A 26,163-nucleotide genomic window follows, 5' to 3' on the forward strand; every position below is an offset into this window, starting at 1 on the left:
TACACATCATAGAAATATAGAGGGGAATGAGCGGGCTGACAAACTGGCCAAGCTGGGCTTTGCTCTTGACAGTTCTTGGGCGGGAACAGTCGATGTCTTGGTGGCGACTGTCCAGGGAGGGATCTACTCGCACTACTAAGCAGCCGCGGATGGGGCAGGTTCACCGCCTGTGCCAAATCAAGACAAATTTGGCCCGCTTATAACAAAACCCGATCATAAGAGCTTCTGTGCCAGATGGGTGCTCTCATAACAGCACTCACGGTCTTAGGAGTTTGTGGGAACAAAACCACACACATGCACCACAGCGCTAATTGGGCGGATACCTACATTCCCGAAGCACGTAATGTTAAATGATTCGTACCGCATTGAGGAGAGGCAATGGTTCAAAAACGTAATGAATGTGGATATATTATCCGCAATTTACCACACGATATTGAACATAGAAAAGAAGCCTCAGCAACTAGCGCGCGGGTAGCGATCGAGCTGAAGTGGGGAAAATAGTCTTTTCCCTGAAATAATACTTCGTGGTGGTCCCACAAGGATACGAGCAATTGGAAGGTTCCTTAGGATAGGACTGGGCTCTAAGTAGTAGTGGGAGCTTGTCAGAAACGTTCCCTCAATATGCGAAATATGATTAGAATCCAAGATATTGTTGAGCTTAAGCACCGCAGAAGCAACACCTTTTGAGAATGATGACTTTGTGCCTCAATTGACTCTGATGTTTTGCATTTTATTTTAAAATACCCAATTTCATAGAAAAGAAAAACATAACTCAAAAATAATTGGCTATTAATTAATTACCATTTTCAAATCTAATTCAAGTCAAGAAAAATCAAAAACGACTTCCCACTCAAAAAGGAATAAAAAATTCCCAAAATACTGTATAGGGGATAATGCAATAAAATTGTTTGACCAAAAACGGAAATATCTGCTAATGCTTCACGTTTAAAGTTCGGTTAATAAGTACACTCCATATTTAAGGGTGATAAATATGATTTGCTGCAAGAAAGGTTTACCTATGCACATGAAACCTGAGACAGATTCTAAATTGAGCAATAAAAATCATCAACCAGAAACTTACCGTACAAAATTGTTGAGATCTAATAATTATTCGTACTACTGTCCATTGGACTTCTTCCTATGAACTCGTTCTTGCTGGAAATTAAATCCAATTTCACAAAACTTATTCCTACAAATTTCCAAACAAAAGTTTCCACTGCAAAATTGCCTACCCTCGGGAGAATTTTTCAAGCAAAAAGATAAATATCTAAAGTGACTCACCTTCCATGACGTACACGATGCTTCCAACATCGCCTTCTTTGATGATGAGACTTTTCGCGGCATATTTGACCGGGTACATGCAGTCCACTATCTCTCGAATTTGTGTCATGTCCAAATTTTTCATGAAGTCATTGTCAAGGATGGCGGATTTGATAAGGTCACGTGATCTGTAATAAAATAAATTAAAATTATCAATACATTTGAGGAGCGGTAAGAATTCAATGATTATTTTATTGGAATATCATCAGCAAAGTGGAAAAGCTGGAAATTTCCACTACATTTTTCTTTTGCATTGCATCTATGGAATATAAATATTAGTTATCTTGTTCCGAATTTTTAAATCACCTTTTTAAAGTCGAAAATCAACGTGCAAGCGCATAAAACGTACACATTACCGAAAGCGTTTCGGAAAGATCTTATCTTCGCCGGAGGATAACGTTGCATCACATTGGCATGGCATTGGCAATTTATCTAGAGTAAAATACTAAAGGAACAAAATGAGGGCTATAGATCAGGTCTTGGCTTTGAGAGACGTAGAAGCATATGGAACTTACTCGTCTGAAATTGTCAAAACGCCAAGATTTCTAGAGCAAGGTTAGCAAAGATACATTTTATTATCGACGATTGCACCAAATCAGAAGGTTAGAGCATATTTGCATAACATGGTGTATAATCTTGCATTGGTGAATACTGACTTAGACCTTTCATATCATACCCCACACGACGCAATCTAGAAAAACAATAGACGGACACCGTTGTATATGGCTATCCGGAGAAAGCAAGGAACAATGGTAAAAAACAATCAGATCTGACGCGCTCATTATAACAGCAACCTTATGTACGGGTATACGACGAACACAGAAAGGCGACCTATTAGAAGAGCTTAAAGCAAATGAAAGTGGAGGTAACGACTTGGGAAAAATTGAACTGCCACTATGTGGCCAAACTGAGCAAGGATTTGATGGTGATCGAGTGCAAGGACATAAATGAAATCATTACGAAGTCCGAGATCCTTGAAGCCGTACCGTCTCAATCAGCGGACGAGGCTAATGTATTACAATTCAGGGAAGCGTATTGTGACACAAAGTAGGTAGAAACGAAAAGGCGATTACAACAGGCAAAGTACTTATTGGATTGGTAGCCTGCCAGCTACGGGAACAGAGTTCAGTCCCTGACTGCTTTAAGGGATGGTATTTTTCCTTATGGCGAAAGCTTACACTAGCTCGCAAACGTAGAGGGTAAGACCATTTTTCAGGGATTGCAACGGAGAGCCCCCTCCATGGAAATGATAAATAATGACAGCACCCATATTATAGGAAAAAGTAAATGCTTAGTGTCCAGAGAGGTGTTCATGACTAACTTCAAATGAAGTTTATCCCACTAAATTGGCGAGTGTCCCAAGACAGCAACGATATGGAGCTGTGGAAGTTGAGCTAGAAAAGACGAAACACATAGCGGACGAATTTGGAGGAAGTAGATTATATCTATAGCTCTAATACATGATATCGGAAAAATTATCATTCGATGCTAGTCGTCTCTAAAATAGTAGCGAGTAACTTTAAAGCATGAACAGGAGAATGGGACAGTGGAGGGACTAATACAAGAGGATCAATGTTACTGGAAACATTCTCACGTTTGGATACGGTACCGGAGGTTGATTCCTCCTACCTCCTTTCGGGAGGTGAGAATTACAATTGATAGTAGACTTCAGAGTGACCAGAGTCAACCAAGAGGGGAGAGCTATCTAAAAATCTAAAAAGTTGGCGAAATTAACCAAGTGTCTGTTGACACGTGTCAACACTTCGATCTCTCACGTGTCAATTTGCACAACTTCACGCGTCCTTCATCCATGCGTCCGCATCGGCATCGAAAAATCAAACAAAAAAGGATCGTCGCGCGTAATTAACGCCTCGATCGTGAGGAAGGATGCCCCTGGTGTGTTACGAATTTTATTTCCAGCTTTAGCTTGCAAGTTATACCATATTTCGACAGGCACACGCGATATGACATGATATGTTTGTTCCAGATTCCGGTACGGAGCCACAAAGGTACGTGACACTCTTGCTAAATGACACGCGAGGAACTGAAAAGTGCAACGGATAGGTAGGCAGCTAACAAATTGAATTCAGAAATGCTCAAGCAAAGACTTCTGGGTGAAACACAATTATAAGGAAACGTCCACAAAAAATGTTTCACAACTCGTGCAAAAATTGTAGCGAGCAAGTCTTGCCTCTATGCCTCCGCTGGGTGCTTTCCGAAAACGAAAGCCTAATTTTTGGTGAAATTCACACATTGAGGGATGTCGGGAAAACTGCTTAAAAGCTGCCGACACTCTTGGCGTAGAAAAAATCAATCTGAATTCGAAAAAATTGCAAGTAGCTATTACGACGAGCAAAGTCAGTCCATTTCAGAGGGATGTGATCAATGGGTAGCGCATACAGGTCATTCTCCATTGATCACTTGTCCTGAGTTATTGTCCAATTTAATATACCAGATGTAGAACTATGAAATGTGGATTTGCATGCATATTTTCATATCTTTCGACGAACCAAACAAGTGCAAACAAGTGTTAACCGGAAGAAGCCAAGCCTGGTCACAAACCGGTTTTACTGTATGTCATGAAGGAAAATGACATTGTGTTGGCCCTTTTGGCTCTGATCGTATTTCAAGCAGCGGACGGATAAAATCGTTCAATTGTTGTTAGTAGTGACTAGTATCAACCTTTACGCCCAGCTTTAACAGGTAACAATAGTCCACCCCCTTCCGGTCCGACCGAACACAGTCCATCGTCTCCCTGCTAAAGATATTCGTTCTTATGATCATGTGGATCACCATCATCAACGGCGCAACGACCGGCCAAGAGTTTGCAGTTTTTTTTTTTTAAGAACCCAAGTCTCCGAGGAATACATGAGGACTGGCAAGATCATAGTATTGTATAGTAAGAGGTTTGACCCTATGGTGAGATATTTCGAGCGAAAGTTTTTATAAGCTGAAATAAGCTCTGTTGGCAGCCAACAACTTTGCGTGGATTTCATCGTCATAGCTGTTATCGCTTGTGATTTCCGACCCTAGATAGAAGAAATTTTCAACGGCCTTAAAGTTGAAGTCTCCTACCTTCATTGTTTTAGTTTGACCAGTGCGATCATGTGGATGGTACCCCTTTATCTGTCATGACTTTTTCCGTCTGGGATCTTCAAGAATACTTTTGTATCGTATGTATTCTTAGTACTTTTTTCCCAAAAGATGTTTTACGGCGAAATTTAAGATCCCGCAAAAAAAAATCGCTGCTAATAACACCCCGAGGCCGATTGGAATCCCGAATATCGCCTTCAAAGTAGCAATCAGAATAGAAACATGTATGTTTGCCCAAGTTTTTATGACATGTCTTCAAGAAGGATAAATCTTCGTTGTGGCAAGCCTATAAATAAAAATTGAGTTCAACTCCGCAACATAAAAGACTGTTGCGATTCAGACGAAGGACCAAAAACTTTCTGACAACTTGTGGTGTGCTACAAAGTTATGTCCTAGATCTCTTACTGTGGTTAATTATGTATGATGGACCATTGACAACATGATTTCGTAGCAGTGTGATAGCCGTTGGTTTCACGGATGATATTAGGATAACAATAGCAGCAAAACAGACCAGATCGAGATGTGCCCGAACGAAGCAATATAGGAGATGAATTCCTAGTTGAAAAGTTACGGCCGAACATAAAACAGAAGTAGTTGTAATCAGTAAGAGAAAAAGGAAAGAACAGTAAAAATTAAAGTTGGACAACAAATAATCTACTCCTGACCAGAAAGCTTAACATCAAAAAACAGATTCAGTGCCCAGGAACTAAAATATTTCCCATTGTTATAACCTTCTTCAGAATACTAGCGATAATCGCTGGGCAAAGACAAAGCCGACGTTTTCTCATTTCAAGTTTCTGTGCTACTCTACCCAGCTTTAGTTTGATCAGCTGCGCTGGAAGAGGGGCAGGAGAAGCAATATACTTATTAGCAGTGCTGCTCTCCATAGACATTGTGGCGTAGGAAGGATATAATAAAAGATATGCCAGCGGAGACTCCGGTGCCTTTCGCGGCAGCTGGCACAGTGGGAAACGATCGTAGGATGGCAAAAGAAATGACACGAATCGCAAACCGGCCGTTGGGCGTTCAGACATACTGCATCATTCCGGACTTGGTTTGGACAAAAACACAAGAAATTAAACTACGGCCTGACAGAATTATTCGGTGGTCCCTAAAGTTATTGTGCTCAGGTCCGTTAGCATGGCGAGCATGTTGTACTGCATTGTCCCAGATCTGTTCAGCACCGAACAAGATTAGAGGCTGACGCAGAAAGGCGATTAGACCCCGCAAATATATTTGAGGTGTCAAAGCAGCAGGAACGAAATCGAAAAGATGCGGCGAACAATTTATGAACGGCTGAGGCAGTAGGATTTCAGAAAAAAACCAAGAAAGGGAAAAAAGCTCAATGAGCTGTAGTTATGAATTGACCTAGTCCCCGACGCAATGTTATCGAGCAGCCCCGCCGGAAGAGTGAAAGGAAAAGGAGCTGGTTTAAGTGAGTAGGAATGTTTTCTAGATGATATCGGCGTGGGAGGGGGTATTTAGAAGTCTGGATCTCATATGGGATATCACCACTTTTTTTCAATTGCTTCGAGTTTCTGAAAATGGGCCCTGAACTCAAATGTCAAAATTAATCTGTTCCGGAAAATACTAACCATATTCGGTTAAAAATATATCAGCCCTCCTTAAACTCGACCTAAAGCGCTGTCATTCGCTGTATCAAATTCCAGCCAACCCAGATAGAGCATAAATCATGCGTGTTCTACATAAAATCATAAAAATTGTGTAGGAGGAGAGGTTTAAGATCCCACTTTAGTTACTAACAATAGGACTTTCAAGATGGAAAACTGCAGAATATCCAATTAGAGACTTTTCTCGGATCATCAGGGTACCCTTCAATCTCATGTTTGTGGCATAGGTTCCCAAACCATTTAAAGATTCCAGGGGATCGACTGGAAGGAGTTTCCCCAAGTTATTAAAGCTGACCTTCCTAGAACTCCCAGTGGTAGCATTCACACCATAGTTGAACTAAAGTCAAAAGATGAGACGTTAGAGAACGAAAAACTCAAAAGTCGGTCCCAGTAGAATACAGCAACATGGTGAAATGAAAATCTGTCTAATCGGAAAATAATGACAGGAAGTGCATTAACCATATTAGGATTGTCTGCAATTGTATGTATTGAAAGCATCTACGACTCTGCAAGATTCAACGACTGTGGGTCGAAACCCAGCGAGTCCTAGGCACCCAACTAACAATGATTATAGGAAATATATCTATACGTTGAATTCAAAACCAAATCTACGGCAATTGCTCTTCTCAAGATAATTAGTACGATTGGAAAAACATATGTAGTGACCGCGGCTGCGCGACGGGAGCGGAATTTCATTCGGCTCTTTCTTAATCAATTTGCTTAAACAATGCATTTAATAGTGTGCAATTGCCTTAAAGTTCGCCGCAGATTGCACATTATTCAATGTATTCAAGCGAATTGATCTTGACAGGAGGGGAATGATTTGCCGCATCCGCAGGCGCATGCGCATGTTGCCGCAACATTGCCTAGCGAGTGAGAAAGGCTATGTAGCGGGAATAGAAGCGGTGCACGAACAAAGGCAGCGAGAATGTTGCTGGGAGGAGGTTTTTGGCGGGAAGGAAAAAACAGGGGAGTTTGGTTGGAGAGCTGGAGGACAGCGGTTCGGAGAGCTTCTTGGTGGAGGAGGAAGTTTTTGGAGCTTGAGGAGGTCTGGTGGACTTAGCGAAGGAAGGTGCAGCGAGGACTGAGGGGAAAAAGAAAACGAGGAAGAGGAAAGATAAGAGTGAGGACGGAGGAAAAAGAAGAGGATCATTCATCCTAAAGTGTGAAGATTTTCGCGAGCAAAATAAAAGAATCCGACCGAGAAAACTAACCCCACATCGTGCTAACTGAAGTGTAGTTAAAACGAAGATTCCGAGAATAGATTAAAATCGTTTAATCGTTAACACCTGAATAATGTACAGAGTTTTAAAGCAAAAAGAAGAAAAACAATTGAAATAGGCGAAATCGCAACGGAAAGAAATTAATATCTAATTGCTGAAGTTTAGTGTCGAAATTTGCGCGTTGTGTATAAACAATCCCTCATAAAAGCATGAGGAACGAAATCATAGAGAAGAAGTGAACTAACGTTAGTTTTTTGTTGTAGGACTATATATTTTTTAGTTATAAATAATTTGAATTTAAAGACAAAAAAGAAATAGGTACCCGAAGGATCGGTCCGAGCTCGGAGTGACATTTGGGTAAGTGGTTTGTTTATTTTCTTTTCTTTTCTTTGTTTTTATTGATTTTTAGTTTATTTCCCTTCTCGTTGGTAAATTTTACACTTTGGTTATTTATTGTTTTTTTTTTTCTCTTATTTTATTTTCATTTTCTTTTTCTTAAACTTACATTTTAGTTAACTTTATTTTAATTTCTTTTTTGGTTGTAATAATTTTTTTCTTTGTATTATGTTCAGAAGCTTGAAAAAGTACATTAATGTGTGAATAATCAAAGGTAGTTTGAGGACTTCCTCCCCTTAGTTCCTCCTTACTCCCGCGGGATTCTTACACAAGGGACATCCTCTAAAAGAATAACTGGCCGGAGGATGTCGAGGAAGGGTGGGAACCTCACCGGCCGCGCCTCGTTCAAGATCTGAGGCGGAGGGGACGGCAATCGGGAAGGTGATCCGTCGTGGATTTTCCACTACTTGATCGCGGCACTCGGGTCCGGAGACAAACGGCTCCACGCGCGCGGTCGAGCCGTTTTTTTTTTATTTTTATTTTCCAATTTAGCTCGCGTTCTGGTTTTATTCGATAGGCCGTCGCGAATTCTTACGTAAAATTCGATTTTAAAATCCGGTGCGGACCCACGCACCGGTAAAGACACGTTGTTTTTAGTAATGAAGCGTGAGGGATCAAAGCGCTCAAAGGACCCCCCCACATTCCCGAGCCTGGCTAGCACAGAGGCGTGCAAGAACGTGTCGACCGAGAGCTTTGATAGAGCTGCAATCTTCGTGGGCGGACCTTCACGGTCAAATTTTGCCAAATTGTTTAGTTTTTTTTGGGATAGCTCTGCCCTCTAGGTCGTTATCGGCCACTCAAGGGATCGACTGGATCTCATATCTCCATTAGTATCATTACAAATGGCGCCCAACGTGGGGCCCAACATATCCTGGATTCAAGCCTAATTAATTATTTACAGGTTTCCTGAATCATGTGGAAGATAGCCTATTCCGGCTCACAACTTCGTTTGGTGGTGTCGGATAGAGAATCAATAGATTCTCAATATTGTTCCCGGCTAGGCTCCACGTACACTTGTCTTCAGATTTCTAGTTTTAGGTTTCACGCCTTTTTCCCCGGAAGCAAGTGTTCCTAAGCCTCAATTTCCTTTCCCACCTTGTAACGTAGAGTTTCCTGCCCTATCCTTGGTAGAATACCATAAGAGCTAGTCGTTTGTTGTGTTTGTCTTGAGACTTAACGTCTCGTAGGTGATTGCCTCCCAGAAGCCTCTGGATCTACGGGCCTTTGCGGCTATAAGCTGAAAGGTATTGCCGTCCGAGCTTCTGAGGAGTGTCCTTCCCTACCTTTATGTGAAACGGCTATCTCTTCGATTCAGATTTGAAGAAAATTAAATATTCTTTCTTCTTTGTAGGGATGAAGTGGCGGGTGAGATGGATCCTTGATGGGATACGGAGGTAGTCGGCTATATGCTGTGCCATTCCGTCCTCAATGATTCATCTTCACTTTGTTCTCTGACTCCAGACGAGGAAGATTGAATTCTCGCGTTCCCTTTTTGCTTGTTCTTTTTATTTAATATTCTGCGACGGGGAGCAACTCGATTGTTGTCTCTTCTTGGAAAAACACTTTGTGCGGAAGTTACCTGCACACAGATGAAAAATTTTATGAGGTTGGGATGGCATTTTGGTCATCCGAGAGTTTTGCGGGAGTTGACTATGGAGTCGACAAATTTTAGAGAGGGAGGAGTGCTCGGAATTCGTTTTTTTTTTTTTTCGTTCTTCTTTTTCACTATTTTCTTTCTTTTGCCTTGTTTTTGTTTTTTTTTTTCGCTTTTTTTTTTCTTTTCGATTGATTCGACTATTTTAACTTTTCTTTTCTTTTTAATTTCTTTTTTCTGCTTCGTTTTTTTTTTTCTTTTCGCTTTAAGCGTCATCTTTTGCACTGTATAATTTCTTCTTCTTTTTCCTTTTTCTTTTTCCTTGGACTTCCTTTTGGTCGTTTCCAATTTTATTTTATTTTTTTTTTTAAATTTTTAATTAACCACATGTCTCATCAACGAGATCACGGGTCTCGCGACCTTTATCGCCTTCCTTCCACGTTACCTCCAGGTCAGTGGAGCTCAGCTGACCTTGACCTGCCAGCACGCCGTGACGACTGACGGTGGCATGAGGCGGCGAGGAGAGACCCTGTGGGTTGGGTTGATCCTTCCACGCGGGATGCTAGGGCGAGCGACGCTTCACGAGTTGAAGGATCGGTTCGAAAGCAATTTACTGCGCTTCGAGACTCGAACCAGAACACGCACTCAGTGTGCCAGGCAGCTCAACATCAGCCTGCTTCAACTCGTGCAGTACATTTTGAGGACAGACGTGACAATGGACATAATAAAAACAATTTTTATATACATGACCATAAACGTGACGTTGGTTTTTACGGACTTGACGACAGGTCCGGATCCGAGAACTTTCAACGACATGAAGACAGATCCGGACTCGACTATATGTACGATTTTACCGACTCTGACGAGGACGATTCGCCGTATGGATGCCAAGCACGACCGCTTAATACAAAATCAGCGGATCGTGTTTATTCAATTTTGGCATCCTGGGACTTGGTTTTTGATGGCACATCCAAAACTTTGCCCATCAACCAATTCTTGTTCCGCGTGGAGGCTTTGACCAACGCAACCTTACAGGGGGATTTTGGCCTGCTGTGTACTTATGTACACACACTTTTCAGAGATAGAGCAGCAGATTGGTACTGGGACTATCACCAGTCTGTCGGACGAATCGAATGGACCTCTTTTCGTGAGGCTCTTCGCCATGAATTTAAGGATTCTCTAGATGACTGGGATATCCTTGAACTGATGCGAGACCGCATGCAAGGTCCATCCGAAGATTTCGACAGTTATTATAAAGCTGTGCGTTCGCTAGCCAATAGGCTAGAAAATTCCTTAACGGAAGAGAAATTGGTAGAGTTGCTACGTCGTGGGCTGAGACCCGACGTTCAGAGGCAACTGCTCTATTTTCCGGCTAGTACGGTTCGCGAGCTGCGTAAGTTAGTGCAGCAGAGCGAAATTTTAGAGGAGCGTCTCTCAAGCAGGCTCTCTCACCAATTACACAGCTATTCTGCTGAATCTGAAGAGGGTGTTGACATAAAGAACATCTCAGGAAATCCTCAGTCTGAGATTCAGAATAGTGGTTTGGACTTGGTCTGCTGGAATTGTCGGCAGATTGGACACTTGTTTGAAGACTGTTGGGAGGATCCCAAAGTCTTTTGTTTCGGTTGCGGGCGCCCGAACACTCGTAAGCCCGTATGTCCGAACTGTCGAGTTCCAGAGCCCAGCCCCAGTCATCGGGGCGTTCCTACATTGGACGCACGTGACTGCGCAGGCGTTGCGACAACGTCTTCCACAGTAACTCCGAAAGTTACCGTATTGAAGCGGTCTGACAAAACAGATATGACCTACCCGGATTTGACCCCACCACCAATTATTTCAAGGAAACCGATGCTTTCGGTTCTGAGGCCGTTGCACGTAAGACTGCAACAATATCAAGCGGCCAGAGAACGGATCTTCGGAGTAGCAGAGATGACGACGAAAAAACCGAAGCGCTCTACTCTTCGCTTACGGCACTATTGGATGCGAATAATGCGCAACCGTCGTCTTTACTACTCTGCCATTCTCACGAGTCGACCCAATAATGATATTCGCCCGTATGCGGATGTCACAGTCTTGGGTGAGCGTGTTTCAGGACTGATTGATACCGGAGCCACTGTAAGTTGCTTAGCTTCGGATTTCGCCCGGAAAATTATTAACGACGGTCGGTACAAGTGGGAGAGATTACGCATCGATCTCAGGACAGCTGACGGGACTAGCCACTCGACAGTAGGCAGAGTGTCAGCTGACATCACGTTTCGTGATCGGACGGAATCGATGTCGTTCCTCCTTATCCCGTCGTTAACGCAAAATCTTTACCTTGGAGCTGATTTTGTGCGCAAGTTCGATCTCGCACAGGACTTATTTGTACCTTCCATTTGTTCCATCGAAAATGTTGAGAACGTCAATCAACACCAGTTGACGACACACCAGCGAGCAAGGCTCGAGGCTGTCATTGGCAGTTTTCCGTCTTTCGAGTCGGAGGGCTTAGGACGTACAAGTCTTACGACACACGTCATCGATGTCGGCGGTAACAAACCGATTAAACAGAGACACTTCTCAGTCTCTCCCGCCATCGAAAAGCTCCTCTATGAAGAGATTGATAGGATGCTGGCTTTGGGAGTCATCGAAGAATCGCAAAGCGCCTGGTCTTCGCCAGTTACCCTTGTGGTAAAACCTGGTAAAGTGCGACTTTGCCTTGATGCACGTAAAGTGAATAGTGTAACAGTGAAGGACGCTTATCCTTTACCTCTCATCGAGGGGATTTTCAGTCGTCTCCCGAAGGCTAGATTCATTACGAGTTAGATCTGAAGGATGCGTTCTGGCAAATTCCTCTGGATGAGGCGTCCAAGGATAAGACTGCCTTCACCGTCCCAGGTCGGCCACTCTATCAGTTTGTGACCATGCCGTTTGGGCTCTGCAATGCACCTCAAACCATGCAGCGACTGATGGATAAGGTCATCCCTGCTCACTTACGTCATCAAGTCTTTGTATATTTAGATGACTTGCTGCTTATTACAGAGACCTTCGACCAGCACCTGCTGCTCTTAAGCGAAGTGGCTCTCTGTATGAGACGCGCTGGCTTGACGTTGAACATCCGGAAGAGCAAGTTTGTCATGAAGGAAGTTCGATACTTGGGGCACATCATCGGTAACGGGACGATTTGTACCGATCCCGACAAGGTACACGCCATCAAAGATTTTCCGCGGCCGAAAACCGTCAGGCAACTGCGGCGGTTTCTTGGGATGTGTGGATGGTATCAGCGATTTGTGCCAAATTACGCTTCGCTGACTGCACCGTTGACAGACATGCTTCAGAAGAAGCGGCAGTTTTGCTGGTCTGAGGAAGCTATCTCGGCCTTCGACGCTCTGAAAACGAGTCTCTCCTCGGCTCCAGTTCTGCACAGCCCCGACTTCTCCAAGCCTTTCGCCATACATTGTGACGCAAGTCAACATGGTATAGGAGCGGTGCTGATGTAGAAGACAGAGGAGGGACATGAAGTTCCTATAGCGTATATGTCGAAGAAGCTTACACAGCCTCAGCGAAACTACACTGTCACTGAGCAAGAATGTCTGGCAGCGGTGGAGGCAGTGCGCAAATTCCGAGCGTATGTTGAAGGCACAACATTCGAAGTGGTAACTGACCACGCTTCGCTCAAATGGCTGATGAACCAGTCCGACCTTCACGGCAGACTGGCCAGATGGGCATTGAAGCTTCAAGGATTCTCGTTCATCATTAAGCACAGGAAGGGATCACAACATCTGGTCCCGGATTCTCTATCTCGAATGTATTCACCAGCGGAGGTGGATGCTTTGGAGAGAAGTGGGAACAACGCAGACGTGGATTTTAATTCACCACATTTTCGGTCTGCGAACTATTTGCAATTAATAGAGCGTATTAGGGAGAATTCCAACAAACTCCCTGATCTGCAGGTGTGCGATGGATTGGTATACAAACGAACCAATCATGCTTCAGGAGATGAGATGCAAGAACAACAGGCTTGGAAGCTTTGGATTCCGGAGGAGCTGACGATGGAGGTGATCACCCGTGCCCATGATCATCCTTTGAGTGCACATGGGAGGGTTGGTAAAACCTTGGGTAGACTGCGGTTGTGGTTTTATTGGCCTAAAATGGTTTCACAGGTCAAGGACTATATCCGTAATTGTGAAACGTGCAAGACGTCAAAAGCTCCCAACCAAACGCTCCAACCTCTAATGGGAAAAGCGCTCATCTCCGATCGGGTATTTCAACGTTTGTATATCGATTTGATCGGCCCATACCCCAGATCTCGCGCCGGAAATATCGGAGCAATAGTCGTTCTCGATTCTCTCTCAAAGTTTTCATTTGTGGAGCCGATTAAACGGTTTACCGCAAACGTGCTGACCGAATACTTGGAGAAGAGAATCTTTCATGTGTTTGGAATCCCTGAGTCGATCACATCTGATAATGGGGTACAGTTCAAATCCGTGGCTTTCAACGATCTTCTGAACCAGTATGGCATTCAACACATTTACACCGCTTTATACTCCCCGCAGGCAAACGCCTCGGAGCGAGTAAATCGCTCACTGTTGGCTGCTATACGCGCTTATATCGGTCCTGATCAAAGAGATTGGGATAACAAGTTGTCATCCATCAACTGTGCCTTGCGTTCAGCGAAACACGTCTCGATAGGGACATCACCCTATCACGTCGTTTTTGGGCAAAGCATGGTCACCCATGGGAGTACCTATGCCCTCTTACGACGCCTGAACGCCTTGCCTGATGCTACCTTGGAGATCTGTTCTCAGGATAAACTTGCTATTCTGAGAGCAGAGGTTCAAGGGCGAATCCTCCAGGCAAGAGAGACACAGGAAAGGGGTTACAACTTGCGATCCCGAGCTCGTGAATTTCAGGTCGGAGATATCGTGTATAAGCGGCTCTTCAACTTAAGCAGTGCAGCAAAACGATATAATGCCAAATTGGATCAGAGGTTCGTGAAGGCGAAGGTCATCGGTCGAGTCGGAACGGTTCAATACGAGCTGGAGGACATGGAGGGTCGTAACCTGGGCATCGCTCACGCGAAGGACCTCAAGGCCTAATGTGGGTTTGGATCTCGGTCTACCTTTCCTTGTAACCGCCAACACCCAGCCGCTATCAGCAGTGAGGCCCTCACTGGTCTTCAGCTTTCTTTCCTCGAGCGGGTCTCGAAAACCCAGCTGCCCTGTAGTGACCGCGGCTGCGCGACGGGAGCGGAATTTCATTCGGCTCTTTCTTAATCAATTTGCTTAAACAATGCATTTAATAGTGTGCAATTGCCTTAAAGTTCGCCGCAGATTGCACATTATTCAATGTATTCAAGCGAATTGATCTTGACAGGAGGGGAATGATTTGCCGCATCCGCAGGCGCATGCGCATGTTGCCGCAACATTGCCTAGCGAGTGAGAAAGGCTATGTAGCGGGAATAGAAGCGGTGCACGAACAAAGGCAGCGAGAATGTTGCTGGGAGGAGGTTTTTGGCGGGAAGGAAAAAACAGGGGAGTTTGGTTGGAGAGCTGGAGGACAGCGGTTCGGAGAGCTTCTTGGTGGAGGAGGAAGTTTTTGGAGCTTGAGGAGGTCTGGTGGACTTAGCGAAGGAAGGTGCAGCGAGGACTGAGGGGAAAAAGAAAACGAGGAAGAGGAAAGATAAGAGTGAGGACGGAGGAAAAAGAAGAGGATCATTCATCCTAAAGTGTGAAGATTTTCGCGAGCAAAATAAAAGAATCCGACCGAGAAAACTAACCCCACATCGTGCTAACTGAAGTGTAGTTAAAACGAAGATTCCGAGAATAGATTAAAATCGTTTAATCGTTAACACCTGAATAATGTACAGAGTTTTAAAGCAAAAAGAAGAAAAACAATTGAAATAGGCGAAATCGCAACGGAAAGAAATTAATATCTAATTGCTGAAGTTTAGTGTCGAAATTTGCGCGTTGTGTATAAACAATCCCTCATAAAAGCATGAGGAACGAAATCATAGAGAAGAAGTGAACTAACGTTAGTTTTTTGTTGTAGGACTATATATTTTTTAGTTATAAATAATTTGAATTTAAAGACAAAAAAGAAATAGGTACCCGAAGGATCGGTCCGAGCTCGGAGTGACATTTGGGTAAGTGGTTTGTTTATTTTCTTTTCTTTTCTTTGTTTTTATTGATTTTTAGTTTATTTCCCTTCTCGTTGGTAAATTTTACACTTTGGTTATTTATTGTTTTTTTTTTTTCTCTTATTTTATTTTCATTTTCTTTTTCTTAAACTTACATTTTAGTTAACTTTATTTTAATTTCTTTTTTGGTTGTAATAATTTTTTTCTTTGTATTATGTTCAGAAGCTTGAAAAAGTACATTAATGTGTGAATAATCAAAGGTAGTTTGAGGACTTCCTCCCCTTAGTTCCTCCTTACTCCCGCGGGATTCTTACACAAGGGACATCCTCTAAAAGAATAACTGGCCGGAGGATGTCGAGGAAGGGTGGGAACCTCACCGGCCGCGCCTCGTTCAAGATCTGAGGCGGAGGGGACGGCAATCGGGAAGGTGATCCGTCGTGGATTTTCCACTACTTGATCGCGGCACTCGGGTCCGGAGACAAACGGCTCCACGCGCGCGGTCGAGCCGTTTTTTTTTTATTTTTATTTTCCAATTTAGCTCGCGTTCTGGTTTTATTCGATAGGCCGTCGCGAATTCTTACGTAAAATTCGATTTTAAAATCCGGTGCGGACCCACGCACCGGTAAAGACACGTTGTTTTTAGTAATGAAGCGTGAGGGATCAAAGCGCTCAAAGGACCCCCCCCACATTCCCGAGCCTGGCTAGCACAGAGGCGTGCAAGAACGTGTCGACCGAGAGCTTTGATAGAGCTGCAATCTTCGTGGGCGGACCTTCACGGTCAAATTTTGCCAAATTGTTTAGTTTTTTTTGGGATAGCTCTGCCCTCTAGGTCGTTATCGGCCACTCAAGGGATCGACTGGATCTCATATCTCCATTAGTATCATTACACATACCACGAGCAATACAACTTGGCTGCCTTTCTTGGGATAGAAGAAGCATGCAACAATGTAATAACTAAAGCCATCTAAAACGCTCTACCAAGAATGAGAAAGTATAAGTATGAGAGAGTAATCCAATTGGACCTGAGTGGCAATCACTTGCCAGGTCCCAGGGCGGGGCTATATATCCCGTACTTTCCCAAAGATTCATTTCAGTTTGACGTGACCTTGGATGCGAAGTTCAGTTGGAGAATAAACATAAAACTGAGAGTTCAAAAAACGTCATAGCTTTCTACGCCTCCAAGAAGTTTTTCGTGAAAAAAGGGATCTTTGTCCGAAAATGATTCTAAGGACGTACACAATCATAGCTCATCCGATCCTCATCTAATTTCTAGTTCTATTGTGTGGTGGCTTGCACTAAGCATTGAATAAGTCCAAGCCTATTGGAATTCAAAGAATTTCACGTGGGTACCATTGGAGTTATGCAGTCTTGGCCAACAGGCTTGCACTTGAACCTCCTTCCAAATAGACTCTGAACATTTCCAACGGACATTATGCGTAGATTGGGTTTAAAGAGAAATGACGCAGTACATTTCACCGATAAAAAGTAGGTTGTTTACCAGGAAAAGGAATTTTCTGGGATACACACAGGGAGAAATACCGGCGATATAAGAGGACTGCCGGCAGAAAAGGTGTTACCCGGCCTTTAAATTGCTTAACCACTTTGACGGGCAACGGAGCAGCCAGCCAAGATTTCGAGTCAGCTGTGTCAGTTTAACTTATTAAACGTTTCGTACGAGCGTGTCTCACACGACGAAGATCCCCTACCAAAAAAGACCTTCTTTGTCTGAAATATTTTCTATTTGGTAGTTTTTTGAACGATTAGTAGAACGAAATGACGATGATATTCATTTCAGTGGCTGACACGAACAAAGAGACAGAAAAAAACAGTTAAATATTTGGCCACATTTCCAATCTTACCTCATTACTCGTTTCCCTTAAGTTACAGTATGTCAAGAAAATCTTTGCAAAGAAAAAACAGTTATATAGATTTCACTTCGATATGAAATAAAATGAATAAATGGTAAAATTCTTAAAGTTTAAAAGAGGGAAATTGTTGGTTAGTTTGGCAATCACCTACTTACACAATAAACACATATACTTCATTTCAAAAGGCAATGTAAATACGCCAAAAGTAATCGTGATCACATTTTCCACTGTCAAAAAATTCTTTGCAAAACACACTGTAATACATACACGCATGCATATAGCGACAGAATTCTCTAGAATTCTAGATGGTACTATTCGGTATCGCATTGATATGTTTATGTTGCTGCATTCAAAGTGAAATCCGTTTGCAATCGGTTGGATTTTGTTTGATTGTTCATTGAAAATTTTTTAAAGTCAAAATGCCTGGAAGCGGAACACTCGACAATATTATTCAGTTAGTGTATTTTCATTATTGTAAAGGAAAAACTGCAAAGGAGCTTGCGGAAATGTTTTCAGTTAAATTGAGAACCGTTTACAATATAATAAATCGCGCTGAAAAAGAAGATAGGATACATTTACGTTGCTCACAAGGAAGGCCGAATAAGCTTACTCCTAGAGAGGTAAGAAAAATCATAAGAAAAATCGATCAAAATCCTTACACTTCCACAAGATCGTTGGCTGTTGAACTAGAAAAGGATTGTGGAGTTCAAATCTCACATGAAACAGTGAGAAAAGTACTCTTAGAACATAAATATTCTTCGAGAGTAGCCAGGAAAAAACCGCTGTTATCAACATTTAATATAAATAAAAGATTTTCATTTGCAAAAGAGCATGTTTTATACCCCATCGAATACTGGGATGACGTTATTTTTTGCGATGAGACTAAAATTATGCTCTATTACAATGAGGGCCCAAATAGAGTCTGGAGGAAGCCTCTTGAAGCTTTATGTTATACAAATATTATACCAACAGTAAAATTCGGGAAATTGTCGGTCACGGTTTGGGGATGCAATTTCATCAAAAGGAGTAGGCATATTAAGATTTATTGACGAAACAATGGATAAAGAGTATTATTTAGATATTCTGAAAACAGAATTGGTTCAAAGTGCCACAAAATTTGGTTTTATCGATCCTAGTAATCGTAATAAATTAAATTTCAAACTATACCAAGACAACAAACTATACAAGACAAAGAAAATTGAAAAGATAGAGTAGCTTTTGTCACATTTATCTACATGCTCGTGCATTGCACATCTGTCCTATGACGCGTATTTCACTAGAAAGATAGCACCTGAATCTTTTCGTTCATACCCTTTTGGAACAGACATTTCTTTCGAATCTATCTATTCATTAATGATAATAATCAGCATGCCATAATCATTAAAAATTTAAATTAAAATTCACCGCCTCTTCTTGTGGGACACCGTCCGTAGCGTATCCAAAAACCCGAAGAGCCTTTCAATCATTGCGTTGTGATGCTAATTGATCGCGTGCGAGGCCATCAATAAATTCGGATCACACATTGCATTCTAACTTTACCGCGGACAGGTGTAAAAGAGATCACTCACACAACACGTCGTCGTCTGTAATCACGAAAGCACAAAACTGATGATTTGTTGCAAATATTCTATCGATTTACTGTCATACAGATATTTTCACGATTCTACACTCTACGTGAAAATTAGGAATCATATAAAAGTGGAAATTCCAAACTAATCCAAAATAATAGTTACAGCATGAGAAGAATAAGAATAAATGTAAACAATGACGATCCGTGGAAAATAAAAATAATCGAGGGATCAACCTCGAGTTCTAGAGTTTATTCTGGAGAAAAAAAAAGGCGAGACGATTCACCAAAAGGACACTGCATCCATGCACCTATCCCAGATCATTCAAAGTAGATTAAATGAAGATATGGTGAAATCAACCGCAACCTATCACAATTCCTAAGCGAACACGGAGCGTATCTAGCTTATCTTTATCGCCGCGGGCATGACAACTTTCTACATTACTCGACATGGGAAATAATTAAAATTGTTCCTTAAATGCGTAATATATCGTTCACGCTCAATTATATTATATCATGGAACTCGTGCTGGCTTCAGAAATAAATTAAAAAGCGTTTGAAAGACTTATGAAGGCGGCCTACAATATTCTAAGGAAGAAAGAAGAAGAAGAAGAAATCCCGAGAAGATCAACGTAGTGTAAGCCATGACAAAAGGAAATTTGCTATTGCGCTGGTCAAGCATGCCGCAAAACCCAATGATGCATAGCGCATCATGCAAGAACTTAAATGTGGTATCAAACCTTTCGATGGCCCTGTGAAGAACGTTAACCGTCGACTCCACAATGACGAGCAACTGAGAGGAGGGAAGGAGCACTTCACCACGATTCTTAATCGTATCACATGTGGTGAAGTTGTGGATGAAATGATTAGTCCCCGTAACATACGGATACGAACTATTCCTCTATGTAGAAGAGAAATAATTTCGGCCATCAATGCACTCAAACGAGCTAAAGCTGCACGGATCGTTTGCCTTTCCCCGGAGCTATTTATTGTTGCATCTGCAACCTCTGAAGATCTGCTACTTCCACTTGTATGAAAATCCTAGGAAACCGAGATCTTTCCCAGAGAGTGGAAGAAGGGGATGACTGTTAAAATTCCAGAGAAAGGTGCCCATTGTAAGTGTACAATTGGAGGAGTATCTACGTGCTCTCTGTCCTCGCAAAGACAATAGAGGGTAGACTGGTTCTCCCTCCGGATCATCCTGCGTTGGAACAATGTCCGCAGTTTAGATCTTCGCTTCACCTGCTCCTTATCAATTTCGAGAAAGCTTTCGATAGCGTGAACAAAGAGTGTATCTAGCGCGCTCTAAACAGGAGGGGCTTTTGGAAAAACTGAGAGTTATTATCAGAGCGACATAGGATGGCTGTCACGTGCTTCATCGGGGTAAAATTTCAAAGGAATTTGAGGCCCAAAGCGGAGTCCGCCAGGGTTGCATATTGTCATCGATTTTATTTGTTCTTGTTATTGGTGACGTTCTTCATGCTGCCTGATACTATTTCACACGAAGAACTTAGTCGATGCACTGGCCTCACATCCGTCGGTGATGTGATCGGAAAGTGAAAATGGCAATGGATAGACCACACACAGGCGGAGCGATAATTCGATTGCTGACTACATCAAATAAAGTGGAATACACTCTTTTAAGATGGTCGACAACTGGGTTGTCGCAAGAACACGTGGCGCAGAACATTAGCATAGGAGTCCCGGCCTAACATTACATTTGTACATGTGTGTTTCCTGTTCAATCTTTTGTGGAGTAAAAGGAATCCCAACAGTCTCTTTGTTGTTATTATTTTCTCCCCTCCATTTTCGGTGAGACTGTACTTCGGTTTCATTATGGATAAGTTCACACCAGCACAAGGTCGTGACAACAAATCTTGTGTATAATAGGTTTTCTCATATGAGCAAGCATTTCGATAACCAGAAATAGAAAAGGCAAAAATTATCGCTTCGAAATATGTCGCAAAAAACTAAATGAAGCTATGCGATAGATGGACAGCCGTTCAACCAGTCCAGGTAAGAAACATCCTAAGGAAAAAAGGCGAAAGGGATGTACATGCACTCTCACTTCGTGTAGTAGATTTTGGCGACAATGCTAATATGATAGCGCAGGCAACTCACACCTAATTGCTCACAAGATTCTCGATTATTACAATAGAACGTTAGTTAGACGCTCACGCCTGGAATACAAATATGTCCAGAACATCGAAAATTTCGTGTGAATACAGAAAGGAATGTATTTTTCAGACGTCTTTGGAACAAAAGTGTAAATACAGAGTCACAGCAAACTTTACAATAAGAGTGGCATTTGCCACCTTAACAGGGTTAACTCTGCAATTCCTTTGAATAAGGGGCAAAGTGCGTCTTTCAATACACCTTTTTATATTAACGGTAGAACTAACTAGAATTAAAGATAATTTTAAGGAAAATTCCCACTAGATAAGCAGAGAGTGTGATTAGAAAAGAAAAAATCGGGCAGCTGGCCTCAACGTAACCCAGCCAGCGTCCACTATTTGGGAAATGAAGAGTCAGCGTAAAGATTTAATTCCCTCAGTAGAGATGAATAGAGCATATTACTTACCGCTAGTTATCAGTAAAATTGGGCACAATTAAGTGGGATGATGGATATGTCATTCAATTCTCAGCTTTATTTCCTTGTCTTCAGTGCTACAGAATTGCAGTGGAATATTTTCGGAGTTTCTCTCAATGATTTATGTCTTTGTATCATCGCCAGGATTAGCTTCCTTTTCTCTTTATGATGTCACTGAAATCCCTTTACTAAACATTTTCCGAACCTCCGACGTAGAAAGAATCAGTTAACAAAAGAAGCAGTTAAGAGGCTTCCTATCCTAATAAATTGAAAACCTCCTTCCCTTCAGATATAAAAGATGGAACCATCCATTTGCGCATAATTCGTTGAATATATACATCAATTATCTTAGACTATCCACTATGTTATTATGCCATTCAAAACGTGATGGACATGTTACAACGAATTATCCCAAAGAGAGAATTTTTCAGGAAATTTCGCAGATTTCAGGGTGAACTTAAGAAGATCTGCAATAAATTTACAAAAATATAGTAATAGATTATTAGCTTTATTTGGGGCAGATATATGGATAGGCCTAGATAGCTTATAGAGGCATCATCATTCAAACATTCAATTTTTTTACAATCGATAGTTTCAGAGTTAAGTGTGCACTTTTCATCAACCCTTCACCGCTCCCTTCCTTTTTCAATTATTATCAAAACGAGTGCCCATTTAACACCGAGGCCTTTCATTTGATACCCCCCATGGCTGAATTTAAACAACAAAAAAATTCGCTGTCCCTTGCGTGTGGACCGTAAAAATGGGTCTCAATGTAAAACGTTCACAGTTCCAATCTTTCCATTTTCGTGTCAATAACTATATCAGTTTCTAAGGAGAGCGCACTTGGTAGACAGACCGACAGATGTTCCTAATAATTAAGACCCAAGGAGGGCCTTTTTATTGGCAATATCGGTCCTGTAAAGCCAGATCAACTATTGATGCCATTAAATTAAATTAGTTACTGTTTTCGCTAAGAATACTATTCATTGAAAGTGTAGTATCAGCAAATGTTATACTATGTGGTGGTTGCAACAGACAACAAAAATGCAGGGCAGTAGAACTGAGTACATTATGTCACAGTTGTCTGATAGAACCCCGTACTCGGTCACTACTGTGGAGCATTATGTACAGTGATGTACTCAATCCTCCGATTCTGGACCGATTCTGGAGGAGAGCACAGTAGTGAGTTACGCTGACAACAGTCAGTCCATACGAAGGAATCAGTGCTGTTAATGCTCGGTTGAAGAGCGCATAGGAGCTGAGAATAATATTGTCACTTCCAAACCAAGCCACTTCTATCGATCATAAAATAGCTCTAAACAACATATACAGTATGCTTGCTACAAAGCCTCCATGGCAAATATGGCTCTGCCAAGCTTTGATCCTGAAGACAAAGAGTGCCCCTAGAGAGATCTATAAATAGGTGCAATACCGATTGGAACGGTCAGGAAAATCTGAAAATTACTATGAGATCAACGCCATGAGCGTATATTCTAACCTAAACTGCGGCAATAAATGAGACCAAGAAAGAGCGGTTAAGAGCGGCTGTTTCCTTAAATATAATATCTGCAACAAAATATGTATGACACTTGATGATGCATCCGGCCTCAATTTAATGCGATGACAATTCTCTCTCAGGGCCTCTTTCTCTTCCTTGTTTTACTTTTCATGTATTGACGACATCCCGGTTGCTTCAAAGTCCTCAGCGCAGAGCAGAATTGACAACCGAAGAGTTAACGCAGTTATGAAATTCAAGAGGCATGACAACACAGAAAGACACTTCAGTTATCCAAACTCCTTACCATTAGGTAAGGCGAAGCTAATGTAGAGGACAAAAGGCCAATTGACTGGACATCCAACGCAAAAACCAGTTGAGAAGGGCAACCCTGCTTACCCATCAAAGGAGGGTGCTGGTTTATTAAATCAAATCAATGCTTCGGAGAAAAAGGGGCTCTTTTCAAACAAAAATTGGGAAAGGTTTCATCATGATAACTAATTCAAGTATGATAATAAATGGAAAAAATTCGGAGGCCAAATTCAGCGCTCAGCGAACCGACCTATACTTGATGAAGAAATGATCGTCTACAGCAATACATCGCCCGATGAGGGTGTACTCTACATAACAATACTGTTGAGGAGGTTCATTTTTAACACGACACACAGGCTGCCACATAAAAGCAAGCGCATCACTCGCAGACAAATCCATTGATAGTCAATAACATACTCCAGGGTTTGCTGCTGCATTCACTGCCAAAGTTGCGAGGGTTAACAAACTTTTTCGCGAGTACATTGAACATCGTGATACTCGATTCAGTGGCATGTACACTAATATTGTGGTCTTCTCATCAAATTTCATGGAGATTCTTATGTTCTTACTATGTCTAAGAACCATATTAGTCAAGAACATGACCGCTGTGAGGAAACCAACTTCGGATTCAGATCCACATCGTCATCGAAACTTTGAGGCATATTGTTATTCTCTACTCTCGTCCACTCCTTCTGAAAATTAGGCAGGACAACAGCTTACATACCTATGCGATGGTGATTCGATGATTCGGCTTGGTCTATGTTACAGTTTTAAAGAGCACTAGGGACTTATATATATTTGCATTATACCCACTAACGACAAGACAGCACCTTCAGTGTTGAGTAGCTTAGGAAGTAACGTATCTGCAGCAGAAGAGGAAGCTGCTTTGACAGCAGTGTACGCCTCAAGACATACCCATCAGTTTACCTCTAGCATGAGATACCCTTCGCCCGTCTTAATAAGGAAAGTAACGCCATCTACAAGCGAAAGAGAGAAGACCCAAGGGAAGTGATTGCCGGGGAGGAACAGCAATATACACTAAATGACTGAACCGAAAGCATAGTGAAATTCGTTATTTCTTTATCCGGCGTCTGCGAAGACATGGAGGTTTTCGGTTTTACCTGCCTAAGATACAAAAGGAACGATCCTCTGACGAGGGCGGGCGACATCGATTATACCATTTTTGTGGAAGGTGGAATGGGATTCGTCAGCAACTTTATGCAGACGTAGGGGGCTCTCTCAGGAGAACATTGCTAGAGAGATGCTGAAGAGCGCCAAGAGCTGGAAACGTGTGGTGCATTAGTTTGGGGTTTTCCTTGCTGCGGAAATGATTGAGTTCAATCGGTGAAGGAATTAATAATTCGCTTGCTCCTCTCCTCTCCTATTGATTCCTTGATTTGAAGACTTTCTAGTGGAAATAATATTTCAAACGATTATCCCCTCCACTTTCAGTCCAGTTCGAGACTACTTCAAATGGTTTCAGGCTAGTTATGTGATGACGGAAAGGTGTTTAGTTGCTAGTCCGACGACGTACCGTTGCGAGAGTCCAGCATTCAGTGTGTAAACCCATTTACCTACTATAACCAAAAGAATCAGTCTACGGAATTACCTTTGACACAATTATACCAGCTCAGAGACTACTCAGCAAATGATGATATCTAAGCTTAAGGTACCTGAAATGTTGAGGCAATCAGACCAGCTGGCAAGCACACCAGAAACGCCACTTCAACCAACACTGACGAATTATTCTAGTTCCAGACAGAGGATAATTATTTTTTATTAACGTTTTGTGTAAAACAAAGCTTTATTAAAATCAGTTTACTATCTGTCTGTCTATTTGTCACATTTATAACGATTGACACCGCATTTGGTGGGAAGTTGGGAAGTGTGAACGCTCCCACATACAGTGCGTTACATCCTTCTACGTCAAATTTAAGGGAGAAGTCCCCATACATGCAAAAGGGGCATGTAAATTTCTTTTTTACAAAATATAGTTATGTGGGGTATCAAATGAAAGGTCTTGGTTATTACTTTCATCTTACATCTGATGGAAATGTGGGGAGTGCGAGAAGTCGAAAGTGATCATTTTTTTAACGAACCGATTCTCAGAAACTAGCCAATCCAAAAATCTGCCGCTATACAGTGCCTAGGCTCCGAAATAACTTCCATACCGATATCTGTTCAAATAAATAATTTTTAGTAATTGACTATAAAACCCCTTTAAGTTCATCCTAGGACCACACAAGCCAGGGAATTATATAAGCTCCAAAGGCGGGCTTGCGTGTGTATCAGGGGGGCAATGAGGACATGCCCAACGACAGCCCTGGAGGTCCTTCTGGGATTAACCCCTTTCCATCTGCACATACAGATGTAGGCAAGAAGGGAAATATTCAGGATGGCCGGTGGTATGAGTGAGGCGGCTAGCTGCCTAAATCGAAGGAAGATTGATATTCTTTCTAGGCGGTATCTCGAATCACTGATATCAAGGGATAACATGACCACGAGGTTTCATTTCGATAAGAAGTTTAAGACACGTTGGAGTAACAAGACAAACTAGGAGAGCGTGGCTGCAACATACGGCTTAAACCAGCAACTGATTACTTGGTACACTGACGGATCCCTCACAGCAGAAGGAGCGGGTGCCGGTGTCATTGGTCCAAGGAAAATGTTCTTTAAGCCAATGGGCAGGTACATTAGCATATTCCAGGCGGAAATATACGCCATAGACAAATGTGCCTCCTTTAATCTGCAAAGGAACTATAGGGGGCAGAACAGCTATTCTTACCGCAGCGGTCAAGGCACTTAGGTCCAACCAGGTGAACTCTAAACTGGTGTGGGAATGCCTTGAGAGACTGAATACACTCGGCTCGTCCAACAAGGTCTGGATACTTTGGGTTCCAGGCCATGGGTTGGAAGGCAACGAGGCAGCGGACGAACTAGCCAAGAAGGGAGCAGGGAC

At 42.3% G+C, this 26,163-nt stretch overlaps 1 protein-coding gene across 8 annotated transcripts in view; it reads right to left on the bottom strand.

Annotated features, from left to right (window-relative positions):
- LOC119646149 (cGMP-dependent protein kinase, isozyme 2 forms cD4/T1/T3A/T3B) overlaps positions 1 to 26,163 on the bottom strand; it is a 533,343-nt gene that overhangs the window by 143,310 nt on the left and 363,870 nt on the right. For all 8 annotated transcript variants that reach the window (XM_038046508.1, XM_038046509.1, XM_038046510.1 and 5 more), the window contains one exon: positions 1,282 to 1,448. In XM_038046508.1, the coding sequence (XP_037902436.1) occupies positions 1,282 to 1,448 (167 nt within the window). The remainder of the gene's footprint in view (positions 1 to 1,281; positions 1,449 to 26,163) is intronic.

Source organism: Hermetia illucens, chromosome 1 (genome assembly GCF_905115235.1).
Source record: "Hermetia illucens chromosome 1, iHerIll2.2.curated.20191125, whole genome shotgun sequence".
Classification (NCBI taxonomy): Eukaryota; Metazoa; Arthropoda; class Insecta; order Diptera; family Stratiomyidae; genus Hermetia; species Hermetia illucens.